Source organism: Oryx dammah, unplaced genomic scaffold (genome assembly GCF_014754425.2).
Source record: "Oryx dammah isolate SB20612 unplaced genomic scaffold, SCBI_Odam_1.1 HiC_scaffold_8, whole genome shotgun sequence".
Lineage (NCBI taxonomy): Eukaryota > Metazoa > Chordata > Mammalia > Artiodactyla > Bovidae > Oryx > Oryx dammah.
This window is the reverse complement of record NW_024070192.1, coordinates 7,859,455-7,881,333: the sequence shown is the minus strand read 5'-3', so window position 1 is coordinate 7,881,333 and position 21,879 is coordinate 7,859,455. Positions and strand designations below refer to the sequence as shown.

Below are 21,879 nucleotides of genomic sequence, written 5' to 3'. Positions count from 1 at the left end.
GGCGTCCCGGAGGCGGCAACCGCAGCAGGACTTGCAGGCGAGACTCTCCAAATGAGTTTGAAGGAACGCCTGAGGGCTAAAAGGCCCGAGGGAACAGGCTCGTTTGATCCAGGGATGAAGGCTCTGGGAGGGGGCTGTTATTGGAGAGGTTTTTCTTGGAAGTTGACGGGATGATGGCACTTCAGACCTAGATTATACGTTTTATCGGGGGAGGAGAGGACGGCGCCCGGAAGAGAGTAGCTCCGGCGGAAAATAGGGTTCTGCCCGGGCGGGGACATCATTGGAGCGACCGAGGAAGGGCAGTGCGACCCTGGAGCGGGAGAGGATGCTGGCATAGGGGACAGAGCTCGGCCCCGCCCCACCCAGAGCTCGGCCCCGCCCCACCCAGAGCTCGGCCCCGCCTCCAGGACCCGGCCCCGCCCAGGCGTCCGGCCCCGCTCCCGGCCCCGCCCCCGCCGACCGCGCGCAGGTAGGGAAGAGGCGGAGCGCCGGGGCCCCGCCCCCGGGAGCCACTACCCAGCGGCCGGCCGGCGCAGCTAGGAGCTGAGTCCCGGGGACTTGGGGCCGCAGGGAGGTGAGTGCGGGGCACCGGGAGGGGTCGGTTCGCGGCAGCTGGGCACCGGGCGCCAGAGGGGCCGCGGGGTCGCGCCCGGGGCGGCGGTGCGTGACCGGTGAAGGGTCCGGCGCTGGCTCCACGTGGGCCGATACCGGAGGCCGGGGCTGGACTGGGACGGGGCCCTTGGACCGGGTCTGCTGGCCCCTAGGCTCAGCTCGGATAAGACACCTACCGGGTCCCTGGGCCACGAGTCACCAGAGGTGGGGACAGGATGATTGGGCCGTAGTTTAAAGTCCCAGGAGGAAGAGCGGGGGGAAAGCCCCAGGGGCAGGACCGCGCAGTCCCGCCTCGCCCCAGAAGCGCCCGGAATTCAGACCTTCCCCGCCCCTCCACTTTCTCCTGGGTGAGCTGCAGCGATCGGGGAGTTTGTTCGGCCTCGCCGGGGTGGAAACAGGTGCCGCAGCCAGGCCGGACCGGAGCTCAGAAGTTGGACCCAGGAGTCCTGACTTCTGGACAGAGGGGCTTGAGTACTGCGTTGGGTCAGAGAGAATAAACCCCTAACTCCAGGGCAGAGAGGAGCCCGGGGTGAAAGGCCAAGGGAGAAGGCCTGGAGTTGGAGCCGAGAAGGGAGTGTCTGAGGAGGGGAGGGCTTGCGGACTGACCCCCCACGTGGACTGGCTGCTCTTTCCCAATGGCTAGCCTTAGGACCCTGTGTGGGTGGTATTTGCTGAAATGTAATGGGCTCAGCGTCTGTGTCTTGTTAGGGTCACTGTAGGTGAGGCAGAGCAGGGTGGAAAGTGAAGCTTCTTCAGAGCAGTGACCCTCAAAACGGGCCTTGGGTAGTGATTTGCCTGCCAGGGGACATTCAGCAGTGTCTGGAGGCGTTTTGGTTGTCACACCTGGCGGTGGGGTGGGGAGGGTGAGTGTTGTGGCTCCCAGCATCTAGCGTGTAGAGGTTGGGGATGATGCTAAACATCCTGAAGTGTGCAGGACAGCCCCCTGCCGTGAAGAGTCATCCAGCGGGAAGCGTCAGGAGTGCCGTGCTGAGCTTGGCGCGGGACCCGCTTCATCAGGCTACTTCTCACTGACTGCCCCTCCCTGCCTCAGTTTCACCAGGTTAGAGGAGGAATAAACCCAAATGAGATAAGCAGTAAGAAGGCGTGAGGGCAGTCCTGTCCTAACAGCAGGCCGCCCTTGGTGCCACCAGCCTCTTTCCTACTTAAACCCCAGGCCCTGCATTAAGCAGTTCTGGCTGCCATGGGGAGGGGCTGGAAACAGGGGCTCTCTCACAGCTGGGTCCTGGAGTGCTTCACCCCCTGAGCACCTCCCACGCCGGGTGAGCCAGGGCAGCCCTGGGGGTCAGACATCCGCACAGTGTGGAGGGTGGGAAGGGGGCGAGCTCTGTGTTCAGAGACTGCCCAACCCTTGATTGCTGGGCGGGCCTGGATGCCTGACCCCATGTGACCAGTTGTCATTTTCCCTTCTGAACCTACTCCTAAGTCCTCAGTCACTTATACCAGGAAAATAACATCCGAGGAATAACAGGACACATTCCTTGCCGCTTCACAGTCTGCTTCCCTCCTGCAGTAAAAAGTTCCACGGCGGCTGTGGGAACTCTGGGTGAGAGGAGAGACCCAGGGTGGGCCCTGATGCTGGTGCAGCGAGGCGCCCCTGCTCCTGGTGTTAGCAGAGCCCCAGTGAGAGATGGGGGTCACCGGAGCCACAGGCCAGGGGGTTTCCCCGGTAGGGACAACTCTGAATTAATTATTTGCGTTGGGCTCCCCGCTGTGCAGGGAATTGCAGCGGGGGCTGTCATAGAGAGGGCAGGATGGGATGAAGCAGCTGTCCACGCCCAGGAGCCCAGGCCCCCTCACTGCCCTCCCTGCCCACTTCTTGACCATCTCCATTCCCACGCCCACCCTCCATCCTGTTTGCTTGCGATTCCTGGCCTTCTCACCTGGGAACCCTGGTGGGGTCAGAGTGGCAGTTTCTTGTTTGACTTTTGCTTTGGGGGGCTTCTTTTAATCTTTTAACTTTAAAAGGCTGGAGTGAGGCTTTCACCTTTTCGGCTAAAACAAAAACAAAACCAACCTGTAATAGCGACCTCCCATCTTCTGTGTGCCTCTGAAGGCATAAAGCAGCAGTCAGACTTGCACAAAGCTGTTCAGGAAGTAATCAGCAGGGCCTCATGTTGAACCTGTGCCACCAGCTAGCAACGGAGTACCAGGTGACTTCTACCTCATTCACTCATTTCTGAGCTGGAGCAGTACCTGGTGTAACACACTTGGACAGACACAGGCAGACACTCACTGCCCAAGGTGGGGACTCCTGGTCCTCTAAGAGGAGGAATGAATCATGCCATAAATGCACTGTGGGGGTCGCTGGGGTCCAAGCCCAGCTCCGGGTCAGTGGTGGTGGCCAGACTTCTCTGCAGGGTGTGTGACTTGTGTGTAAACTCTTCCCCAGGCGAGGCCTCAGATGAGAGCAGGAAGTCAAGGGATGGTGTGTTTGTGCCTGTGACTTGAATGAGCCATCTGGCACTTCCCTGTGGGTTGGGATGAGGGGTGGCAGGATTAGGGTGGCCCCGCCACCTGCCTTGTGCAACATCGAAGGGGATGTACCCTCCAGACTGCAGGTCCTCTCGGGTCTCCGTGACGCCCACTTTGGAGCAGACCTTAGTGTTGCCCTGGCCACCCTTGGGGATTTCCAGAGTGAGCTCACGCCTCTGCTCCCGATTTCCCATCCAGCTGGGCCAGCCTGGGGGAGGAGTGGTGACCACAGCGGGGAGGCTGCAAAGCAAGGGCTGCTCTCAGGACCAGCATAAAGAGAGCATTTTCTTCTCCGCATCAGAGCAATACAGCCAGCCACTGTGTCCACGTCCCCTCGTTCAGTAAGTTTATCTAGGGACCCAGATGCGAGGCTTGCGGTTTCAGAGCCTTGGGAAGGCACATTCTGAACCTTCCAGGAAAGTTGTTGTTCAGTCACTCAGTCGTGTCCAACTCTTTGCGACCCCATGGACTGCAGCACGCCAGGCTTCCCTGTCCTTCACCATCTCCCAGAGCTTGCTCAGACTCATGTCCATAGAGTCGGTGATGCCATCCGACCATCTAGAAAAGTGGCTGACACTAAGTGGGCAGTGCAGACAAGGGGGACCCGTCAGGGATGCTGGTCGGAAGGGTGAGGGTGGCGGTGGGAGGGGGTGATTCCCAGCTAGGGGAGCCAAAAAGCAAGGCACAGATTCTGGCAGGTGCCTGGGCTATGAGAGTGTGGTCAGTAGGATGGAGGGGAGCGTCATTTAAATAGTCTGTGCCTCAGTTTCCCCAGTGGGGTCACAGTGGTCTGCCTGGGAGGATTCCAGTGGTGGTTCATGTGAAGCCTGGGCAGGTGTCTGGCTGCACGAGGAGCGTGGTGAGGGACTAACAGAAACATCATAGTAACAGGGACATGTCCGTGTGCCCTTGGGATGGACTCGTGGTGAGGCCAGAGGTCTTATCATGGCCTGCTGGGGGGACAAGCTGAGAACAGGCGGGGGAATGGCATCATGGCTGTGTCATCCTCTAGAGGTAGCCGGGTCTAGGGTGGGGGACCTCAGCATCATGGGGCCACGGGAATGGAGGGTGGGTTTTGGAGGGAGGGAAGGGAGGACCAGGCTGTGAACCGCTGGCCCCCACCCTCCAGTGTGTGCGTCATGTTGCTGGGTGGGGTGGGGGGTTTTGTGGAGGCCGTGACCCTCAGCCTTGCTCCCCGCTGGCCAGGCTGTCTGGAGCCGGGAGCCAGGCCAGCTTGGCTTTCTCTGCCTCCCACGTGTGGCCCCAGAGCTTGTGCCACGAAGATCCTCGGGTGGTCGTCCCCTCTCCTGATGGCTCTCCCAGGGTCCTGCCCCCGGGTGCAGACCCCAGAAGGCCTGGAAGAGAAGGGGGACCTGTGCAGGACTGGGTAGAAGCCGGCCTTGGAACTGCAGTCTTGCCCGAGCCCTGGCTCATTAGCTGATGGCTTTATCAGCCAATGACAATCGTGAGATAAGGACAAGGATGAGAGAATGTTTGTGAAAGCCCTAGATAAGCTGGGAAGTGCCACCAAGCGTTAGATGATGTCATTTCTACTTGGGGGGGGGCAGGGAAGGACTCATGAGTCAAAGGCCTGTGCACCCCAAACTCACTCCAGCTCCTGAGTCACCACCCCCTTCTTCTGCCCCTTCGCCTCACCAGTTCCCAGATGGCAGGAGGCCACAGCCCCACAGCCTAACTGTGTGACCTCAGACAGGTGCCTTTACCTCTCCGAGCCTAAGTTTCCCCACCTGTCAGAGATCTGCTGCCTCTGGGCCACTTGGCTCAGATGTAGAAACCAAGTCAGCCATGGTGGCGGAGGCCAGCCAGGAATAAAAGAAGCTACAAGTTACCCTCCACCCATTTTCCCTGGCGTTGGGCATTCACCGCGTCATGTCATCCTGCTGCATCACCCCATTTCACAGCAGAGAACACTGAGGCTCAGAAGTCATAACTTGCTCAGTCTCCAGTAGATAGGAGGCCCAGCTAGAGTGTGAGCCCTCTCAGCTCCCATTTCTCGATAAGAGGACCTCAGTGGCTCCAAAGCGAGGTGGAGAGATAGAGCTGGTAATGCGTGCGGAGAGCCCCTCTGGTCTGAGGGGCCTGGCTGGCCCACGTCTACGTGTTCCAGAGCCCTCGCAGCAGGCGTTGGGACTGGGGCCAGCTTCTTCCAGGGACGGAGCAAGCCCCAGGCCAGGATTCTGGGAAGTCTGGTTTATTAGCTCCTTAATGACTGTTTACAAGCTGAAAAGTGTTTGCCTGGCATCTTCGCTCCATGCTAACGGCTGACCCCAGCCTCCAGGAGTGAGGGGCACCCGGCGCCCTGTCCTGAGCGTGTTGAGGTGAGCGACCCTGGGCAGCCCAGGGCCCAACAGTGGCTGAGTGACAGCGGGTGAAGTGTTTAACCTTTCTGTGAATATCAGGCTTTGTCCCTCGGCTCCCCAGCCTCCCAGGGTGACCCCATAAGACACCGAAGCTCAGAGACGCCAAGTGGCTTGCTTAATATCACACAGCGCTCAGGGCTGGGCCTCTGACCCTGTCTCCCCAAGTGGGACAGCGTTCTCATTGTCTGGAGCCAGGCCACAAGGCGTGGATGGGAACTGGGTGGCCTCCGCCCTCGCGAGCACAAGACAGAGGCCTGCTCTGTGTGCCGGGGCTGGTCGTGTCTGCAGACGCCTCGGGGTCCGGGAGACCCCAGCAGGAGGGACGTGGGCCTCTTCTCCTCCCCTACCCATGTTGCACCCATCCCCCCCAACCACTGAGCATGTGCTAGGTCCTACTGGTTCCGAGGACCAGTGGAAACCCAGCTCCCAGTACCTGCAGATCCTGAGAGAAGCAAACTCCTCATGAGTGTCTGGAGCAAAGCCTGGTTCATGCCAGGTCTGGGTCAGTGTGGTGCCCAGCGGTTCACGTCCCCCTCACCCCACCAGGCTCCCTCCTGTGCCCTGGTATCCAGCCTGGATGGACCAGAGCCTTCTGGCTGTGCTCCAGGAGCAGTAGAACCAGGAGGGAAAAGACCACCTTCCCAGAGGAGGCCAGGCTGCCGGGCAGAGCATCCCAGGACCCAGCCGCTCCATCCCTTCCCGCTGTTGTCCTTGAGCGGCCTTCGGCCCCCAGCCGCTGGAGGCTGCTACTTGTCTGAGGTCTGGAAGGTCTCTGCCCAGCTGCTGTCTCTGGTCTGCTTCCATCAGCAGCTCCTGGAGGCCAGGGATTCCCAGTGGGCCCTGCGGGAGGGTACTGTGATGGACAGGGCACAGCATCGTGGGTGGTTGGGGCCATCTGGTGGCATTTCCCCCCCAATAATGCCTGTCCTCATATGTTACCAGCAGCGCCCCACACCTTAGGATGGGGGGCCACGCGGCTTGGGCAGTTCCAGCTGGGTTTTGGAATTGGGGTCCCTACAGGGCATGGGGCATTCACGTCTCTGCCGGCCAGCCCGCCACTGGTGTGTGGTCCTGAGCAAACCTCCGGGTGGTACGGGGTGGGGGCTGGGAACACGGCAACCTGTCCTCCTCGCCCCTGCACGCTCTTGGCCGTGGCCTGGAGCCTGGCACCCACGTCCCGGGTCTGTGGTTGGCCATGACTCTCAAGCCACCCCAGCCCGGTCGTGGGAAGCCTGAGCCTGGTTTCGGATGGGGAAGGTCACCAGGCCCTTGACCCTGCGCTCAGGTTCTGTATCTTCTCGAGTTTGAGCAGAAAGCAGGATCAATCCAGGCCTCCCTGGGCCAGGGCCCTCTGTGAGTGGGGCCTCTCCCTGTGGTTGGGGCGCCAACCCACAAGTGGTTTCATTTTTCCTCTCCGTTGCGGGGAGCTGGGCTGAAGGGCGGCCTGTGAAATAAGTCTGCTGGCTGGCTCCCCTGGGGAAGCGGATGCTTGCCAGGAGGCAGGGGGTCCCGGGGAGGGCTCCCGCTGGCCTCTGGAGACAGATGGGCATCCCCTCCCCACTCTCCTTCCTCTAACTCTGATGGTGGGGTTTGCGGCCCCCACCTGGGACACTTGCCTCCCTCCCTTTTCCTCTGTCCATTTTTGGTCTTCCTGATCCTGTCCGATCCTCAGCTGGCCTTCTTGGCTCTTTCCTGCCAGGCTCTCCTATCCGCACTCACTCTTGCCAGGGCAGGGAAGCAATCAGGGTGAGTCACTGGCTGCTCGGGCCAGCGTGGGGCCGCGGGTAGGGATCCTGGCCAGGTGGCACCTTTTACATAAGCTGCCCCTTGCCTCTTGCTGCAGCCAGAGCAGCCCCCTGCTTCCCCCGGCCCCCACCCCAGCTCAGCAAAACCGGGGCTTGCACTGAGGGATTGCACGCTGCCCGAGGACCCGCTTCCTCCTCGCCACTTTCTAAAATCGACCCAGTTCCTAGAACAGCTGTGGGGAGGAAAAAAGCGGGTTTCGGTTTCTGTGACAGGGAAGCAAGAGCGGGGAGAGGCCACTTCCTTGCCCCCCGCCCTCACCCCAACATCCTGTGATTCAGCGGGGGGGACAGGCAGGACCCAGCTGCCTGGCCGCCTCCCTTCCCTCCAGACTGCCCGCCTGCCGCCAACTGAGGGGAACCTCTAGGCCAGATGGTGGTTTCTTCTTCCTCTGTTCAGGGTGCCTGAGGCCCTCGCTTTGGGGGATCCCCTAACCTTCCTGACCTTATTCAGAAAGCCCCTCTTGGGAGGGGCTGCTCATCCCTCCTCCCAGGGCCCCCTCCCTCCTTTGTGTCCCCCCATCTGGCCACACTCAGGCTGAGTCCTTGTGTCAAGTTGCCCTGCCTGCTTCTGGCTCGGGAGGTCCTCAAAGCCCCAGGGGGTGTGGAAAATCCATCCACCGTGAGCAAGTCCCGGGGTTGGCTTCAGAAACCTGCTGGTGTGTCGGTGCGGTGGGGGTGGGCAGATGGAGAGAGAAACAGGACACCAGAGTCAGATTCCCAGGGATGGAACCACACCTGGGGGCAGGTGGGGCGGGAACGGTGGGCCCGTGCAGCCTGGGGAGGGGGTACCTGCCCTGGTAGGGCTCTGGCGGGGGACCCGCTGCTGGGAGGCCTGGCTTGCCCTGGCTGTGGCTGCCAGGACAGGGCTCAGCTGGCGGTGCCCGGCCCCGCCCTGTGGGGAAACCAGATTCCCTGGCGAAACCAGCGTGCAGTGTCTGAGTCTGAGTTTCTGCCCTGTGTGTCTGATCCTAGGCTATGCCTCTGGGCGTGGAGGCGGTTGGGTTTCAGACCCTGGGTGTACCTTGGGGTGACTTGAACTCTGTACTGCACTTGCTCTGGGTATGTACCCCCCTACTCCAGGCTGGACCCCCTTCCTCTCCCCAGGCCCCTTTGGGGTCTCCTGGGTGCCCCGGGACTGAAGGCCTTTTTCTGGGACAGGCCCACACCAAGGCCAGAATTTTTATGGGCAGGTGGCAGTGGTCCAGCCAGGTGGGTCCAGCCCTCAAACCTCCTCACCCCCGACCCATGGGCTGGATACTGCGGCAGGCCTGGCGGGGGGCTCTCAGAGAGCAGCGGATGTGACTGGGTCAGGAGGAAGCCTGGTCCCAGGATGTCACAATTTCCTCTGCAATGAGCAAGCACTTTTGGGGCGCAGGAGATAAGCTTTGGGCGGGGCAGGCGCTCCCAGTGCTCCAGCACTTTTTCTGCCATCTGTGCTCCTCCATGCCCTATACTTGGGTTATGGCGGGTGCCCAGAGTCTGTCCACAACCCCTGAATCTACCCCAGGCACCTGCCACCCCCAGCTCCTCCCTCCCTGAGTCTGGAGGCAGGGGCTGGGCTTCGGGTGCCCCTGCCCCCCGTGTCTGCATCAGCTGGGGGCATATCCCCCAGGGAGAGAGTGACTGGGGCAAAGTGGTGTTTTTATGCCCAATATGTGGGCTCAAGGATGTCACGGTGGGACATCATTTTGTCCAACCCCCTTGCTTAACAGAGAAGGAAACTGAGGCCGTGGAGGTCACGCTGCTTACAGGCCAAGGCTCTGGGCACTACGCTATGAGGATGGTTACATGGCTCCGTGTGAAAGGCGCCCCTGCCCTGCCTCTGCTCTCCAGGACTGACCACTTCTCTTCGGGACTGCTAGGATTTCCCCGGGGTGGGTCCAGTCCCCCCTCCCCCAGCCTTGGATTGGGTCTGCCCTTCTTCTCATCAGGAGCTCCGAGTCAACCAGGGATCCAACTGTTTGGTGACCTTACTGAGCTCAGGCCTGGCAGCCCCAGACTCGCCCCCAGCCTTCCCCCGCTGCCTCCACTCGTCCTTGGTGCCAGTTTCCCAGGGCGGTGCCCGCCTGGTGCCCTCTCACTGCGCCCTGGTCCCAGGGGCGGCCCAGCAGGAGAAGTTTCCGTGCTAGGGCCCCAGGAGAGGCTGTTGTCTTGGAGCAGTCCCCTGAGTGGTGCCAAGTGGCGTCTGAGGCGCCTGCCGACAGCCCGTCTGCCCTGGGGTGCAGGTCAGCACTCCCCACACGTGGGAAAGAAGGAGGAATGCCCAAGTCTTGGTCAAGCCTTAAGCAGGAAGCATCCCGGGCCCCCAGCTGGGCCTCAGATAGCTCTCTGGCACCCACTCTGTACCCAGAGCTCCCATCTGCAGTTGTAGGACTGGAGGTGAGAGGCCCTGCTCAAAGCCAGAGGACTGCTGCCCTGTGGAATCAGGGGGGTCCCGGGCCCTCCCCCAGCCTCCAGTTTACCCCATGGTGGCCCCTTGGACACCTCTGGTGACCCCAGGCCACTGAGGAGCACAGTTTGCAAAGTGCTGAGATATTTGACCAAGTTTCTCTCCAGGCTGGACTCTGCCCTGTCTTCCTGATAGGAGGCTCTCTGGCTGCAAGTGTACTCCTGATTTAGGGAGAAGGGGTGCCTGTTCCCAAAGAGGCTTCGGGCCCTGTAGCCAGAGCAGCCTAAGTCCCAGCTGCTTCCCATCCTGGCTGTGTAAGCTTGGGCAAGTTACTCAACCCCTTTGAGCCTCCATTCTTATTCACAAAAAGGTAGTTGATAATATCTACCTCAAAGCAAGTTTTGAGGACAGAGAAGGATAATGCAGGTAAAGGGCAGGCAAGGCCTGGCCCACCTGGGGCCCTGACCCCCTCCTGCCCGCAGCGGCCCTCAGGGGCTTCGTCAAGGGACCCCTACTCTGCTATACCAGCATCTCCCCTGTGAGGACTTCTCAGAAACAAAGGCATGCCCTCAAGTTGTTCACTTTTTTTTTTCTTTTGGCCGCAGCACACAGCATGTGGGATCTTAGTTCCCCAGCTGGGGACCAAACTGTCACCCCCTGCAGCAGAAGCACAGAGTCTTAACCCCTGGACCACCAGGGAAGTCCCACGAGTTGTTCACTTTTTAATCTTTTTATGGTGTGTGTGTGTGAGTCACTCAGTTGTCTCTTTGTGACCCCACAGACTGTAGCCCACCAGGTTCCTCTGTCCATGGAATTCTCCAGACAAAAATACTGGAATGGGTAGCCATTCCCTTCTCCACAAGATCTTCCCAACCTAGGGACTGAACCCGGGTCTCCTGCATTGCAGACATAAGTGAAGAAGATTTCACCTAAACTAATTGTTAAAGAGCCAAAACGACAGCAAAGCATGTCTGAATCCTTTAAACACTGCCTTGAATATCTGCCTTTGTCTAACTGAAAAGAAATCTTGATCAGAAGATAGCCAATAATGCCTACGTTTTTAAAAGTTCAGTGTTTCTAATGAAGCTGTCTAGAAACAAGAAAAGAAAGTAGGGAGCGTATTGATTATGGTTCCCAGCCCAGAGGCCGGGTCTTTATGTGGTTTTGTTAGGTACACGCCCAGAGGCCCCTGGCGTCTGGGCGCTCTAAAGAACCTAGCTCATCACCACAAGGGGAGAAGAAGAGGGGTTATTTCTTAATCTCCCACCTTTGAAGCTGGTGGAATTATCCCCATTTTATAGATGAGGAGACTGAGGTCAAGAAGATGGAAAGATACACTGGTCCTGACATACCCCCTTGAGCCTGCCTTCACTTCCTTATAGGCTGTGAGCACCAAGGAAACGGCCCTGCATGACCCGGAGTCATCTGTCTTTCCATCTGTCTCTGCATCCAGCCACCTCTCCACAGAGCTGAGACTTGACCCCAGAGCATCTCTGCAGAGTGAGGAAAGGACTAGAACATGCTCTAAAGTCCTCAGCAACAAGACCCAGGGAACTGCAAGCTCAGCCCACAGCCTGAAGGTAGGTAACTGGGTAGCCAAGTAGCATGGACCCCAGGTACCAGCTGCTTTCCTTGCTTGCTTATCTGACTTTCAACAAATATGTACTGATGCTACCCGTGGGCCAGCACTCTGCTGACAGTAGGGATTCAGCTGTGAATAAGGCAGAAAGAGGGAGACGAGCAGGGTGAAGCGATGGAGAGACACATGGGGTGGGAGGGGTGCTGCCTCAGGCAGTCAGGGGGTGCTCCTTGGAGGAGGTGGCACTCATGCTGGGACCAGAATGATGAGAAGGAGCCACCTGCTGTGCACAAGCGCTAATCTGATCTGGGGAGAGCCAGCAGGGTCCCAACCAAAGGCCTAACATTTATGGAGCACGTAACTTTTTTTTTTTTTTTAACCGTCTTTATTGAGATATAGTTCACATTCAATTTATACAATTCATGTAAAACTCATCTACTTTAGGACATTTTCATCATCTCAGAAGGAATCCCCCGTCCTTTAGCTGTCACCCCCAGCCCTAAGCCATGACTCATTCTTCTGTCTATAGATTTGCCTCTTCTGGACTTGCATTTGGACCCCTGGAGTATGTGGTCTGTTTGTGTCCGGCTTCTTTCATTTAGCATAACGTGCTCCAGGTTCATCTGTGTTCAGCCTGTCTCAGCGAGTCATTCCTCTTCGTGGCTGAGTAATAGCGCCTTGTGTGGATTTAGCACATTTTGTTTACCCATTTGTATGTTTTTTCTTTTTTCCCCCATAGATTATAGTGCCCTTTTTTAAACTTTTATTTTGTGTTTGGCTATAGTTGACGTTATCATGTTGTGTTAGTTTCAAGTGTATGGCAAAGTGATTCACTTATACATGTACATATATCTATCCTCTTTCAGACTCTTTTCCCATACTGCAGAATTTTTTTTTGTTTTAATTGCACTGGGTCTTCGTTGCTGTGCACGGGCTTTCTCTGGTGGTGGCGAGAAGTGGCACCTCTCCGCTGTGGTGTGCGGGCGTCTCTTTGCGGTGGCTCTTCTCACTGTGGAGCACAGGCTCAGGCGCGAGGGATCCAGTAGCTGCAGCATGTAGGCTCGCTGGTTGTGGCTCAGAGGCTCTAGAGTGCAAGCTCAGAAGTTAGGATGCACAGGCTTAGTTGCTGCGCGATATGTAGGCTCTTCCAGGACCAGGGTTCAAACACATGTCCCCTGCATTGGCAGATGGATTCTTATCCACTGTGACACCAGGGAAGACCCACTGCAGAATACTGAGCAGTTTCCTGTGCTACATAGTAGGTCCTTGTTGATTGTCTATTTTGTATATAGTAGTGAGGAGGAAGGAAGGAACGGGTGTGTGCTCAATCATATCCGACCCTTTGTGACCCCGTGGACTGTGTAGCCCTGCCAGGCTCCTCTGTCCATGGGATTTCTCAGGCAAGAATGCTGGAGTGGGTTGCCATTCCCTTCTCCAGGGGATCATCCCAACCCAGGGATTGAACCCTTGTCCCATGCGTCTCCTGCATTGGCAGGCTCATTCTTTACCTCTATGCCACCGGGAGCCCCAGATATAGTAGTGTGTATATGTTAATCCCAAGCTCCTAATTTATCTCTCCCTCTTCCCACTTGTATTTTGATGAGCGTTTGGCTTGTTTCCCCCTTTGAGTTCCGGTGAACGTGGAGCTGTGAACATTCCTGAAAGAGTGTCCGTGGGCGCGCCGCCTAGGTGCGTGCCATGCGTGCAGTCGTGTGATGCCTGGGATGTCTCTTTAGGGGAGAGGTATTCCCCCTCATAAGGAGAGGACCTAGGTGACCAGTGATCAGATGCAGGTCAAACCCCGGGGTACCCAGCTCCTGTTTGTGCTTTTGACGATGACCCCCCCAGCATCTCCTAATAGAGCTTGGCAGGTGTAGGGCAGTGAGGGACCCCGGGTGGCCTGACTGGGGTGAACGTGGGGACCAAGGAGGAGACGAAGTAGACGAGGGGCCCAGCGGCCCCAGTGAGAAGTTTGGACTTGGTTTTAAGTGAGAACTGGAGATCCTGGCCTAGTGTTGAGGATGGTATGATTTGTGCTTTTAAAAGGCGAACTCTGCCACTGGGTGGAAATGGTCCTGGGATGGGGGCTCGAGGGGGCAGCAGGTCAGGAGGAGTCAGGAGGCTGCTGGGACCCTGCAGGTGAGAGGCGATGGTGCCTCACCTGGGGACCAGGCAGGGTTGGGGAAGCAGGCAGGCTGGAAACAAAGGTGGCCGCTGTGTTGCCCTGACATCCGGCACCTTGGCCACATGTGGCCCCACCCCGATCAGAAGATGGATATGAGGGAAGAGAAATTAGACCTGCCCCAGCAGCCTTGGGATGCAGGGAGAGGGAACAGCAAAAGATTTTAGCAAGACAAAGGTCACAGGGCAGAGTGAGAAGTGAAATGGAGAGACTAGTCAAGTCAGAGGGTGTTCGTTCTGTTGGGTCAAAGAGGGTATGGGAGTCAGTGGCATCTGGGAGGATGGAAGAGCCCCAGATGGGGGTAAATTGCTACTTCCTCCTGGCTGGGCCATTTGGAAAGTTCCACTGAAATTCCAGACACACTTATTCTTCAGTCCAGTCATTCTCCTTCTACTGTTTGTCTGTTACAAAACTTGGAGGTGGTGCTAGTGGTCAAGAACCTGCCAATGCAGATTCGTAAGGAGACAGGGGTTCCATCCTTGCGTCAGGAAGATCCCCTGGAGGAGAGCATGGCAGCCCTCTCTAGTATTCTTGTCTGGAGAATCCCCATGGACAGAGGAGCCTGGTGGGCCACAGTCCGTGGGGTCACACAGAATCGGACACCACTGAAGCGATATAGCATAGCACAACACACGTGATGTAGGCAAGGGTGTTCCTTAACACTGGACACAAATCTAAGCAACCATCAGTCTGGAGTTAAATAAATCTTGGTACATTCCATTCTTAGAAACCTTCCCAGTCTTCAAGACAGATCAGGTAGATCTGTCTGTCTGCGTTGACAGAGAAGGATGTCCATGCTGTAGAGAAATGATAGACGTGCATGTAAAGTGTTAAGTGGCCTTCCCAGGTGTCTCAGTGATAAAGAATCTGCCTGCCAGTGCAGGAGAGGCAGCTTTGACCCCTGGGTCGGGAAGATCCCCTGAAGAAGGAAATGGCAACCCACTCCGATATTCTTGACTGGAAAAATCCCATGGACAGAGGAGCCTGGTGGGCGACAGTCCATGGGGTCTCAGAGTTGGACACACTTAGCAATTAAACAACACCACGGAAATGTTAAGTATTATGTCCAGAAGTACCTGGAGGCATGTTCCAAGCTCTTTCCTGGAACACGGGGTGACAGGCGGGCCAGCAGTTCACTTTCTTCTTTAGTCGTCTCTTTTTTTTCTTTTGCAGTGCTCATGTATCATTTTTATCATTCAGATGTAACAGTCTTCCTTTGTGAAAAGAAAAAAGTAACAGACAGATGGCAGTTTCACTTACCGAAAGAGGAACTTGGTAGTCTGGGGGGACAGGGACTGGCACACTGGCTTTCTCATGTTCCCAGGATTAGGTTGGACCTTCTCTTCCTCGCTCGCAGCCCAGGGATTCCTTCTCTGAGAACCACCGCGCTCCCTGCACAGCTGCGGGTCCCTTGTTTGTGGGCTGTCTGGAGCCTTCTCCCTGTCCTCCCGAAGCCCTGCCCCAGGCAGGGCCCTTTGTCCGAGGAATCTGCCTTCCGGCCCCCTGGCCTGCTCTAGCCAGACTGATGGGCAGGCCAAGATCACATCCCTGGTCCCCACCTTCCTTTCTGGGTGTGGTCCTCGCCTGAAGCAGAGACCAGAAACGGAATGAGGTGACAAGTTGGGGACCTCCCAGGCTCCTGCCGGCCCAGAATGCAAATGAAGGATGAAAATAGACCTTCTCGCCATACCCCACCCAGCCCGATTCAGCGTGCTGCTGTGTGGTTTAGTATCGGAGTCAGTTTTGAACCAACTGTCCATGGGTTGTTCTCAATCTAGGCTGTCCGCCGTGGCACGCCCTGACACCCTGCACTGTCCCCGTGTCCCCCCGTCCTGCCGCCTCTCGACGATACACCTGTGCCTCCTCCGTTTCCCTTCCAGCTGCCCTGCCCCCTTGCCCACCATGGCCTCCGATGACAAGAATGGCGAGAGGGCCTCCTCGGTGTCCAGCAGCCGCCTGCAGAGCCGGAAGCCGCCCAACCTGTCCATCACCATCCCTCCGCCTGAGACCTCAGCCCCGAGCGAGCAGGCCAGCTTGCTGCCCCAGGTAAGAGGGGCCCCCTCTGTGTCCCCTGGCACCTTTAGGGCAGTTTCACTTCCTGGAAGGAGGCCTTTCCGGAGCCTGTTGGAGCTCTGCTGTAGACTTCACCCCCTCCTTCCTGGCCCCCAACATCTCTGGGAGTGACTCCTGAACTCAGGAACTCAGTCTCGTGGCCAGCCAGGGAAAATAGGAGGGAAAATAGGAAACTCTTGTCAGTCCCACCCGGGAATTGGCTGTTTCCAGCCCCAGTCCCTTCTTTTATTTATTTTTATTAGGCTATGCCAGGTCTTAGTTGCAGCACGCAGGATCTAGTTTCCTGGCCAGGGATTGAACTTGGGTCCCCTCCATTGGGAGCACGGAGTCTTAGCTACTGGACCACCAGGGAAGCCCGTCGGCCCCGGCCATTCTGCGGGAGGTAGACTGTTTGTGACTCAGGGGAAGGGGCACCCCGACTCTCAGTGTTCTGCTCGTGCAGGAGAACGGGGATGAATCACCGTTGCCAGCATTCCAACCAGCGCTCCATAGAGTCCATTGAGAATCTGCTGCTCACAGCGTGGGCTCCGGCGCAGCCCGGGGCCCCGGGGAGGTGATCTCATGCCACCCACAAAGCCAAGGGTGCTTTCAAACACGCAAAGCCGGGCCAGCCTACAGCTTAGCCACGGCCAGGACCTAGAGGGGGAGCCCTGGATGGGGACCTGAGGAAGTGAGTGCAGGGCTCCCGGACACACTAGAAAGGGCCCATCTGACCCTCAGAATGAGAAAGCGGCTCGGGGTCAGCTGGGGTCGAGGTTTGTCCTGTCTGGGTTTTCACATCGAAAGCCAGAGCAGAGGCAGCCGGGGAGGCTCGGAGCTCCACGGAGTCACAGCCCGTCTCCCTCTCCCGCCTCCAGGAACCCGGAGGGCAGAGGCCCAGGAACCCGGCCCTCCTGAAGAGCGTCAGCCTCCAGGAGCCGCGAGGGCGATGGCAGGAGGGTGGCCCGGAGAAGCGTCCTGGCTTCCGCCGCCAGGCCTCGCTGTCCCAGAGCATCCGCAAGTGAGCACACGTTCCGCCCCTGCCTACATGCTCCCCCATGCAGCCGACGCCCCTTCCCCACCCGACGGACTCTGACACTCCGAGGCCCCAAGCCCCTTTCTGGGAGGCGTGGACAAGCAGCCCATGTTCTAGGCCGGGGAAACTGAGGCCCGGGCGGCTCTGTGCGTGGCAGGAAGACCCAGCAAGGAGGCTGCAGGGGGCCCAGGAGCTGGGGGTGGACCCTGCACTGCCGAGCAGCTCCCCCCACCCCCGGCTCAGCCCTCAGGCCCTGGACTTTATTCCCCCGCCTCTGCCCATCCAGTCCCTGGACACTGAGTCGGGGGGGTCAGTCTGCCCCCCACCCCCCACTGCGCCCACACATGTCCCGTCACCTCCCACTGCACACACACGCACACACGCGCGCCCTGTCACCTCCCCACACACGTGGCCCGCCGCCACGGTGACAGGCGCCCTGTGCCCTGTCTGCCCCCGCAGGGGCGCGGCCCAGTGGTTCGGGGTCAGCGGAGACTGGGAACGGAAGCGGCAGCACTGGCAGCGCCGGAGCCTTCATCACTGCAGCGTGCGCTACGGCCGGCTCAAGGCCTCGTGCCAGCGGGACCTGGAGCTCCCCAGCCAAGAGGTGCCCTCCTTCCAGGACGCCGAGTCCCCAAAGCCCTGCAAGATGCCCAAGGTGGGCTCCAGCCGGGGACCGGGGCCATCAGGGGCCCAGCGCCCAGCGGCCTCTGCTCACTGCCTCCCTCCTGTCCAGATCGTGGACCCCCTGGCCCGAGGACGGGCATTCCGCCACCCGGAAGAGGTGGAACGGCCCCACGCCCCGCACCCACCGCTGACGCCCGGGGTCCTTTCCCTCACCTCCTTCACCAGCGTCCGCTCCGGCTATTCCCACCTGCCCCGCCGCAAGAGGATCTCTGTGGCCCACATGAGCTTCCAAGCTGCTGCAGCCTTGCTTAAGGTCAGGACACCTCTGCCCGGTCCGCTCCCTCTCTCCCCCTTCCCAGGCTCCCGCGTCTGTGCCAGGGCAGTGGCTGCTCCAGGACCCCTGGGCAGAGAAGGGGGCTATAGCCCAGCAGGCAGACTCACCCACATCCTTCTAGCCCTGCTTCTCCCTAGTGCAGGCAGCTGGTTTCTGCACTGACACACACACAGGAGAAGTAGGAAGTGAAACGTACAGTCACCGCTCCCTGACCCGTGTTTGTGGAGCCCCTGTTACATGCTGGGCACGGGGGCACTGCAAAGAGAATTGAGCCAGTGTCCCTGCCCTGGGAGAGCCCTCAGCTCAGCTCGGGGGAGGGGAAGACATGGTGTGACAGGTGCTGGGGCCCGCCCAGAGGAGAGGCTGCCCTGTCTTGCCCAGGAGAGGGGCTGATGTCAGAGAGGGCACTTGGGAGGTATAAAGAAAGTTTCACCAGGAAGGGAACAGCATTCTCAGCAGAGGGAACGGCCTATGCAAAGGCCTGGGGGTAAGAGGCAGTAGCAGGTAGTTTTAGTGAAGGGTGGTCACAAGAGGAATCATGGGAGGTGGGATCAGAAAGGCCAGCAGGGGCCCCGTGTGCTGTGCCAGGAAGCCCGAACCTCGGGAGTAAGGGTGCAGGGTGAGTGGTGGGGTGCCAGGTACCCAAGCCTGAAGGCGGGAGGTTGCCAGAAGTTGGCAGCCAACTGCGGAGAGAGTACTGTGTGCAGGCCGGGGGAGGAGCTGGAGCCCAGTCCCGGCCTCTGCAGACGCTCCTGCTCTGCGCGGGGTCCCACCTCCCCGGGCGGATGGACTTGACACCGCTTTGGTGTCGGAGCAGGACCACCTCCTGTGGGCCTGACGCCCGTGCCTCTGCCCCACACAGGGGCGCTCGGTGCTGGAGGCCACGGGACAGCGGAGCCAGGTGGTCAAGTGCAGCTTTGCTTACCCCAGCTCCCTGGAGGAGGATGCGGTCGACGGGGCAGAGACCTTCGACTCCTCGTTTTTTAGTAAGGCAAGCATGGGGTGTGTGGGCCCTCGGGGTCAAGGGGCTGGGGTGGGCGGGAGCTGGGGGAAGAGACCCGGCCTCCCATCGTGCTCTGCCGGGAGCCCTTCAGATGTCCAGAAGCCTGTCCATGAGATGGGGGTGCCGCCTCTCGGAGCTCCCGGGACCCCCATCTTTCATTGGCAGAGCAAAGGCCTGGGGTGGGGCAGATGCCAGTGGAAGAGTCACCATCAGGGCCCGCAGACACGTGCCTCCCCTTCGTCTCTCCCGGGAGCCTGTCCGACATTGTCCTGTCCTTGAATTGAGCTGTTGTGGGGGCAGGGCGGGGGACAGTAACTCCTCACACTGTCTCTTTCTGTGTCCCCGACTCCACCCCTACCCCAGGAAGAAATGAGCTCCATGCCCGATGACGTGTTTGAGTCGCCCCCACTCTCCGCCAGCTACTTTCGGGGGATCCCACACTCAGCCTCCCCAGTCTCCCCTGATCAGATCCCCCTGTGAGTTCCAGGGTGTGGGGGGCAGGGTGGAGGGGTTCCCCAGATCACAGGTCCCTCCTGGTTCTCCCCTCGTGGGAAGGAGGAGGTGAGGGTACCCGGCTGAGACCGCCGTCCTCACCAGGAAGGAGTCCAGCCGAGCCCCGGTGCCCCCCACCAAACGCGGCAAGCGCATCGCCTCCAAGGTGAAGCACTTTGCCTTCGACCGGAAGAAGCGGCACTACGGCCTGGGCGTAGTGGGCAACTGGCTGAACCGTACTTACCGCCGCAGCATCAGCAGCACGGTGCAGCGGCAGCTGGAGAGCTTCGACAGCCACCGGTGAGCCGCCGGCCAGGCCTGCCTGCTTTGAGACCTGGGGGTGCTCACTGTCCCGGAGGGCTGCTCCCAGGAGAAGGCCCAGGGAGAGGGGCTGGGAGCCACCCAGGAGGAACCGAGGGACTTCCAGATCCCCCTGGGCCCTCTCCCAGAGCATCCCTCCTTGTTCAGCGAGCCTTTGATGAGCACCTCTTATGTGTCGGGGGAGCAGGGTCAGTCCCTGGGGTCACCCTGCAAGTGTGCACGTCACCCGGGAAGAGTTGTCGGTTGTTGCTGCCTCTCCTTGCTTTCTGGGCCCGCTTTCTCCCTGGGTCCCAGACAACAAGCATTCACTGAGGGCCACACAGGCCCTGGGACAGCAGAGCAGGGCAGGTGTGGTAGATCAGAGGCGTGGTTTGAGGCAGTGATCCCGAGTGAGGGGCCTGTGGAAAGGGACTGTGTACAAGACCTTGGGGAAGCCAGAGGATTGGGAACAGGCCATTCTCTGTGTACAGTTAGCAGCAACCTGATAGACATTGAACCCAAGATCACAAAAAGTGATTGCAGGTGTGGAGTATGTCCCAGAGAAGGACAGAGAAGGAGTGAACAGAGGGTGGGGAGGTGTGTGGTCAGGAGGAGGAGCAGCAGTTAGCTGGGTGAAGAGATGGGCAGAGCATCTCAGGCAAAGGAAGCATCATGTGCAAAGGCCCCAGGGCTGCAGGGCATGGGGTGCATTCCCAGAACTGCAAGGGAAGGAGAGGAAGGAGGCCAGGAAGGTGGGCAGGCGCAGCAAGGCCTAGCCACCAGTCGGAGTGGGCAGGGTTAGACTTGATTCCCAGAGCAGCGAGAAGCCACAGGGAGGGTTTCAGCTGGGAGAGAAAGGCATAGAGGTGCGTGTTAAGAATTGCGGTGGTGGACGAGTCTGCGCAGAGCAGTGGAGGGTTGGGAGCAGGTAAGAGCTGTCGGCAGCTGGGTGTCACAGGCCTGACGGTAGGGGCGTGAATCCAACTCTGCTGACCCAAGGCCCTGCCCACAGGCCCTACTTCACCTACTGGCTGACCTTTGTCCACATCATCATCACGTTGCTGGTGATCGGCACGTATGGCATCGCTCCCGTGGGCTTTGCCCAGCACATCACCACCCAGCTGGTGCGTGGGGCTCGGGAAGGGGGTCTCCATCCTGGGAATCCTAGCCTCCCCTCCAAGAGGCATCCTTGTCTTGGGCTACCCGGTCCCTCCAAGGCACAGACCTGGCCCAGGCAGGAGGGGGCTCTGGGCTCTCCTCTGCCTTGCTTCTCGGCCCCTTCCTGGAAGCCCTTCCCTAGGACCAGGAAAGCCCTGACCCCGCCTCCTTCCACCACTGCACCAGGTGCTCAGGAACAAAGGTGTGTATGAGAGCGTGAAGTACATCCAGCAGGAGAACTTCTGGATCGGCCCCAGCTCGGTGAGGGGCCCAGGCGCGGAGGCATCTCAGCAGGGATCCCCCTGCCTCTGTCACCCCTAGCTGGGCAGAGAGGGGGGTTGTGTCTAACCTGGAAGCCCTGCTCAGCAGGAGCACCCTCGGGAGGAACACACCGGCCAGGTCTGGGCCTGAGCTCACAACCCTCACCCCGGCGGCCCCCTCCCCAGATCGACTTGATCCACCTGGGAGCCAAGTTCTCGCCTTGCATCCGGAAGGACCAACAGATCGAGCAGCTCGTGCTGCGGGAGCGAGACCTGGAGCGGGACTCGGGCTGCTGTGTCCAAAACGACCGTTCGGGCTGCATCCAGACCCAAAGGAAGGACTGCTCGGTGGGGGCCTGGGCCCTGAAGCCCCACCCAGCCCCCCGCGCCGTCCTGGCGCCGGCTCCACTGGGCCCAGCCTGGGGGAGGGGCCGGCAGGGGCGGTGTAAGCACACTGCGTCCATCCTTCCGCTGCCCTGCGTCCATCCTTCCGGGCTCACGCCCCCTCCCTGGCTTCACACGCCCCTCCCTGGCTTCACACGCCCCTCCCTGGCTTCACACGCCCCTCCCTGGCTTCACACCCCGCTCCCTGGCTTCACACACCCCTCCCCGGGTTCGTGCCCCCCCGACTCTGGGCTCGCGCCCCCTCCCTACGCTTGCGCTCCCCTCCCTGGGCTCGTGCCCCACTCCCTGGGCTCACAACCCCCTCCCTGGGCTCGCACCCCCTCCCTGGCCTCACACCCAATGTAGGCAGCCTGGCACAGGGAGGGTATCAACCTCCCCTGCCCCAGAGAAGTGAAAGCTAAGTCCTAGGAGTGTCAGTGAGGGGTGGAGGTCTGGGAGATGAGCCAGAGACCTGGACAGCAGGGAATGAGCCCCTGCCCTTGAGGGGCCCCTACCCATGTCCTTGTCCAGCCTGCGATGACCAGCCCCTCCCCATCCTCCAGGAGACTCTGGCCACTTTCGTCAAGTGGCAGGATGATACGGGGCCCCCCATGGACAAGTCTGATCTGGGCCAGAAGCGGACCTCTGGCGCTGTGTGCAACCAGGACCCCAGGTACCCAGGGCTGAGCTCTCTGAGAAGACGAGGCCGAGTGTCATGTAGTTGGTGCACCCATTGGGGTGCTGGCCAGTGGGCGTGGTCGGCTGACGGTGCTGGCCGGTGGGCATGGCAGGCTG

General features: G+C 59.6%; 1 protein-coding gene across 8 annotated transcripts in view; it reads left to right on the top strand.

Annotated features, from left to right (window-relative positions):
- Positions 1-492: 492 nt before the first annotated feature.
- The window catches only part of RHBDF2 (rhomboid 5 homolog 2), a 24,756-nt gene continuing 3,369 nt past the window's right edge, over positions 493-21,879 (top strand). Inside the window, exons 1-14 of one of the 8 annotated variants that reach the window (XM_040244549.1) lie at positions 522-574; positions 8,264-8,350; positions 11,134-11,260; positions 15,322-15,487; positions 16,372-16,514; positions 16,989-17,184; positions 17,263-17,466; positions 18,350-18,478; positions 18,854-18,966; positions 19,088-19,282; positions 20,295-20,406; positions 20,627-20,701; positions 20,887-21,048; positions 21,648-21,757. In XM_040244549.1, coding sequence (XP_040100483.1) covers positions 15,344-15,487; positions 16,372-16,514; positions 16,989-17,184; positions 17,263-17,466; positions 18,350-18,478; positions 18,854-18,966; positions 19,088-19,282; positions 20,295-20,406; positions 20,627-20,701; positions 20,887-21,048; positions 21,648-21,757 — 1,583 coding nt within the window. In that variant the 5' untranslated portion in view covers positions 522-574; positions 8,264-8,350; positions 11,134-11,260; positions 15,322-15,343. Of the gene's footprint in view, positions 575-8,263; positions 8,351-11,062; positions 11,261-15,321; positions 15,488-16,371; positions 16,515-16,988; positions 17,467-18,349; positions 18,479-18,853; positions 18,967-19,087; positions 19,283-20,294; positions 20,407-20,626; positions 20,702-20,886; positions 21,049-21,647; positions 21,758-21,879 lie in introns of all 8 variants that reach the window. The other 7 variants (XM_040244548.1, XM_040244544.1, XM_040244543.1 and 4 more) reach the window with 7 other exon arrangements.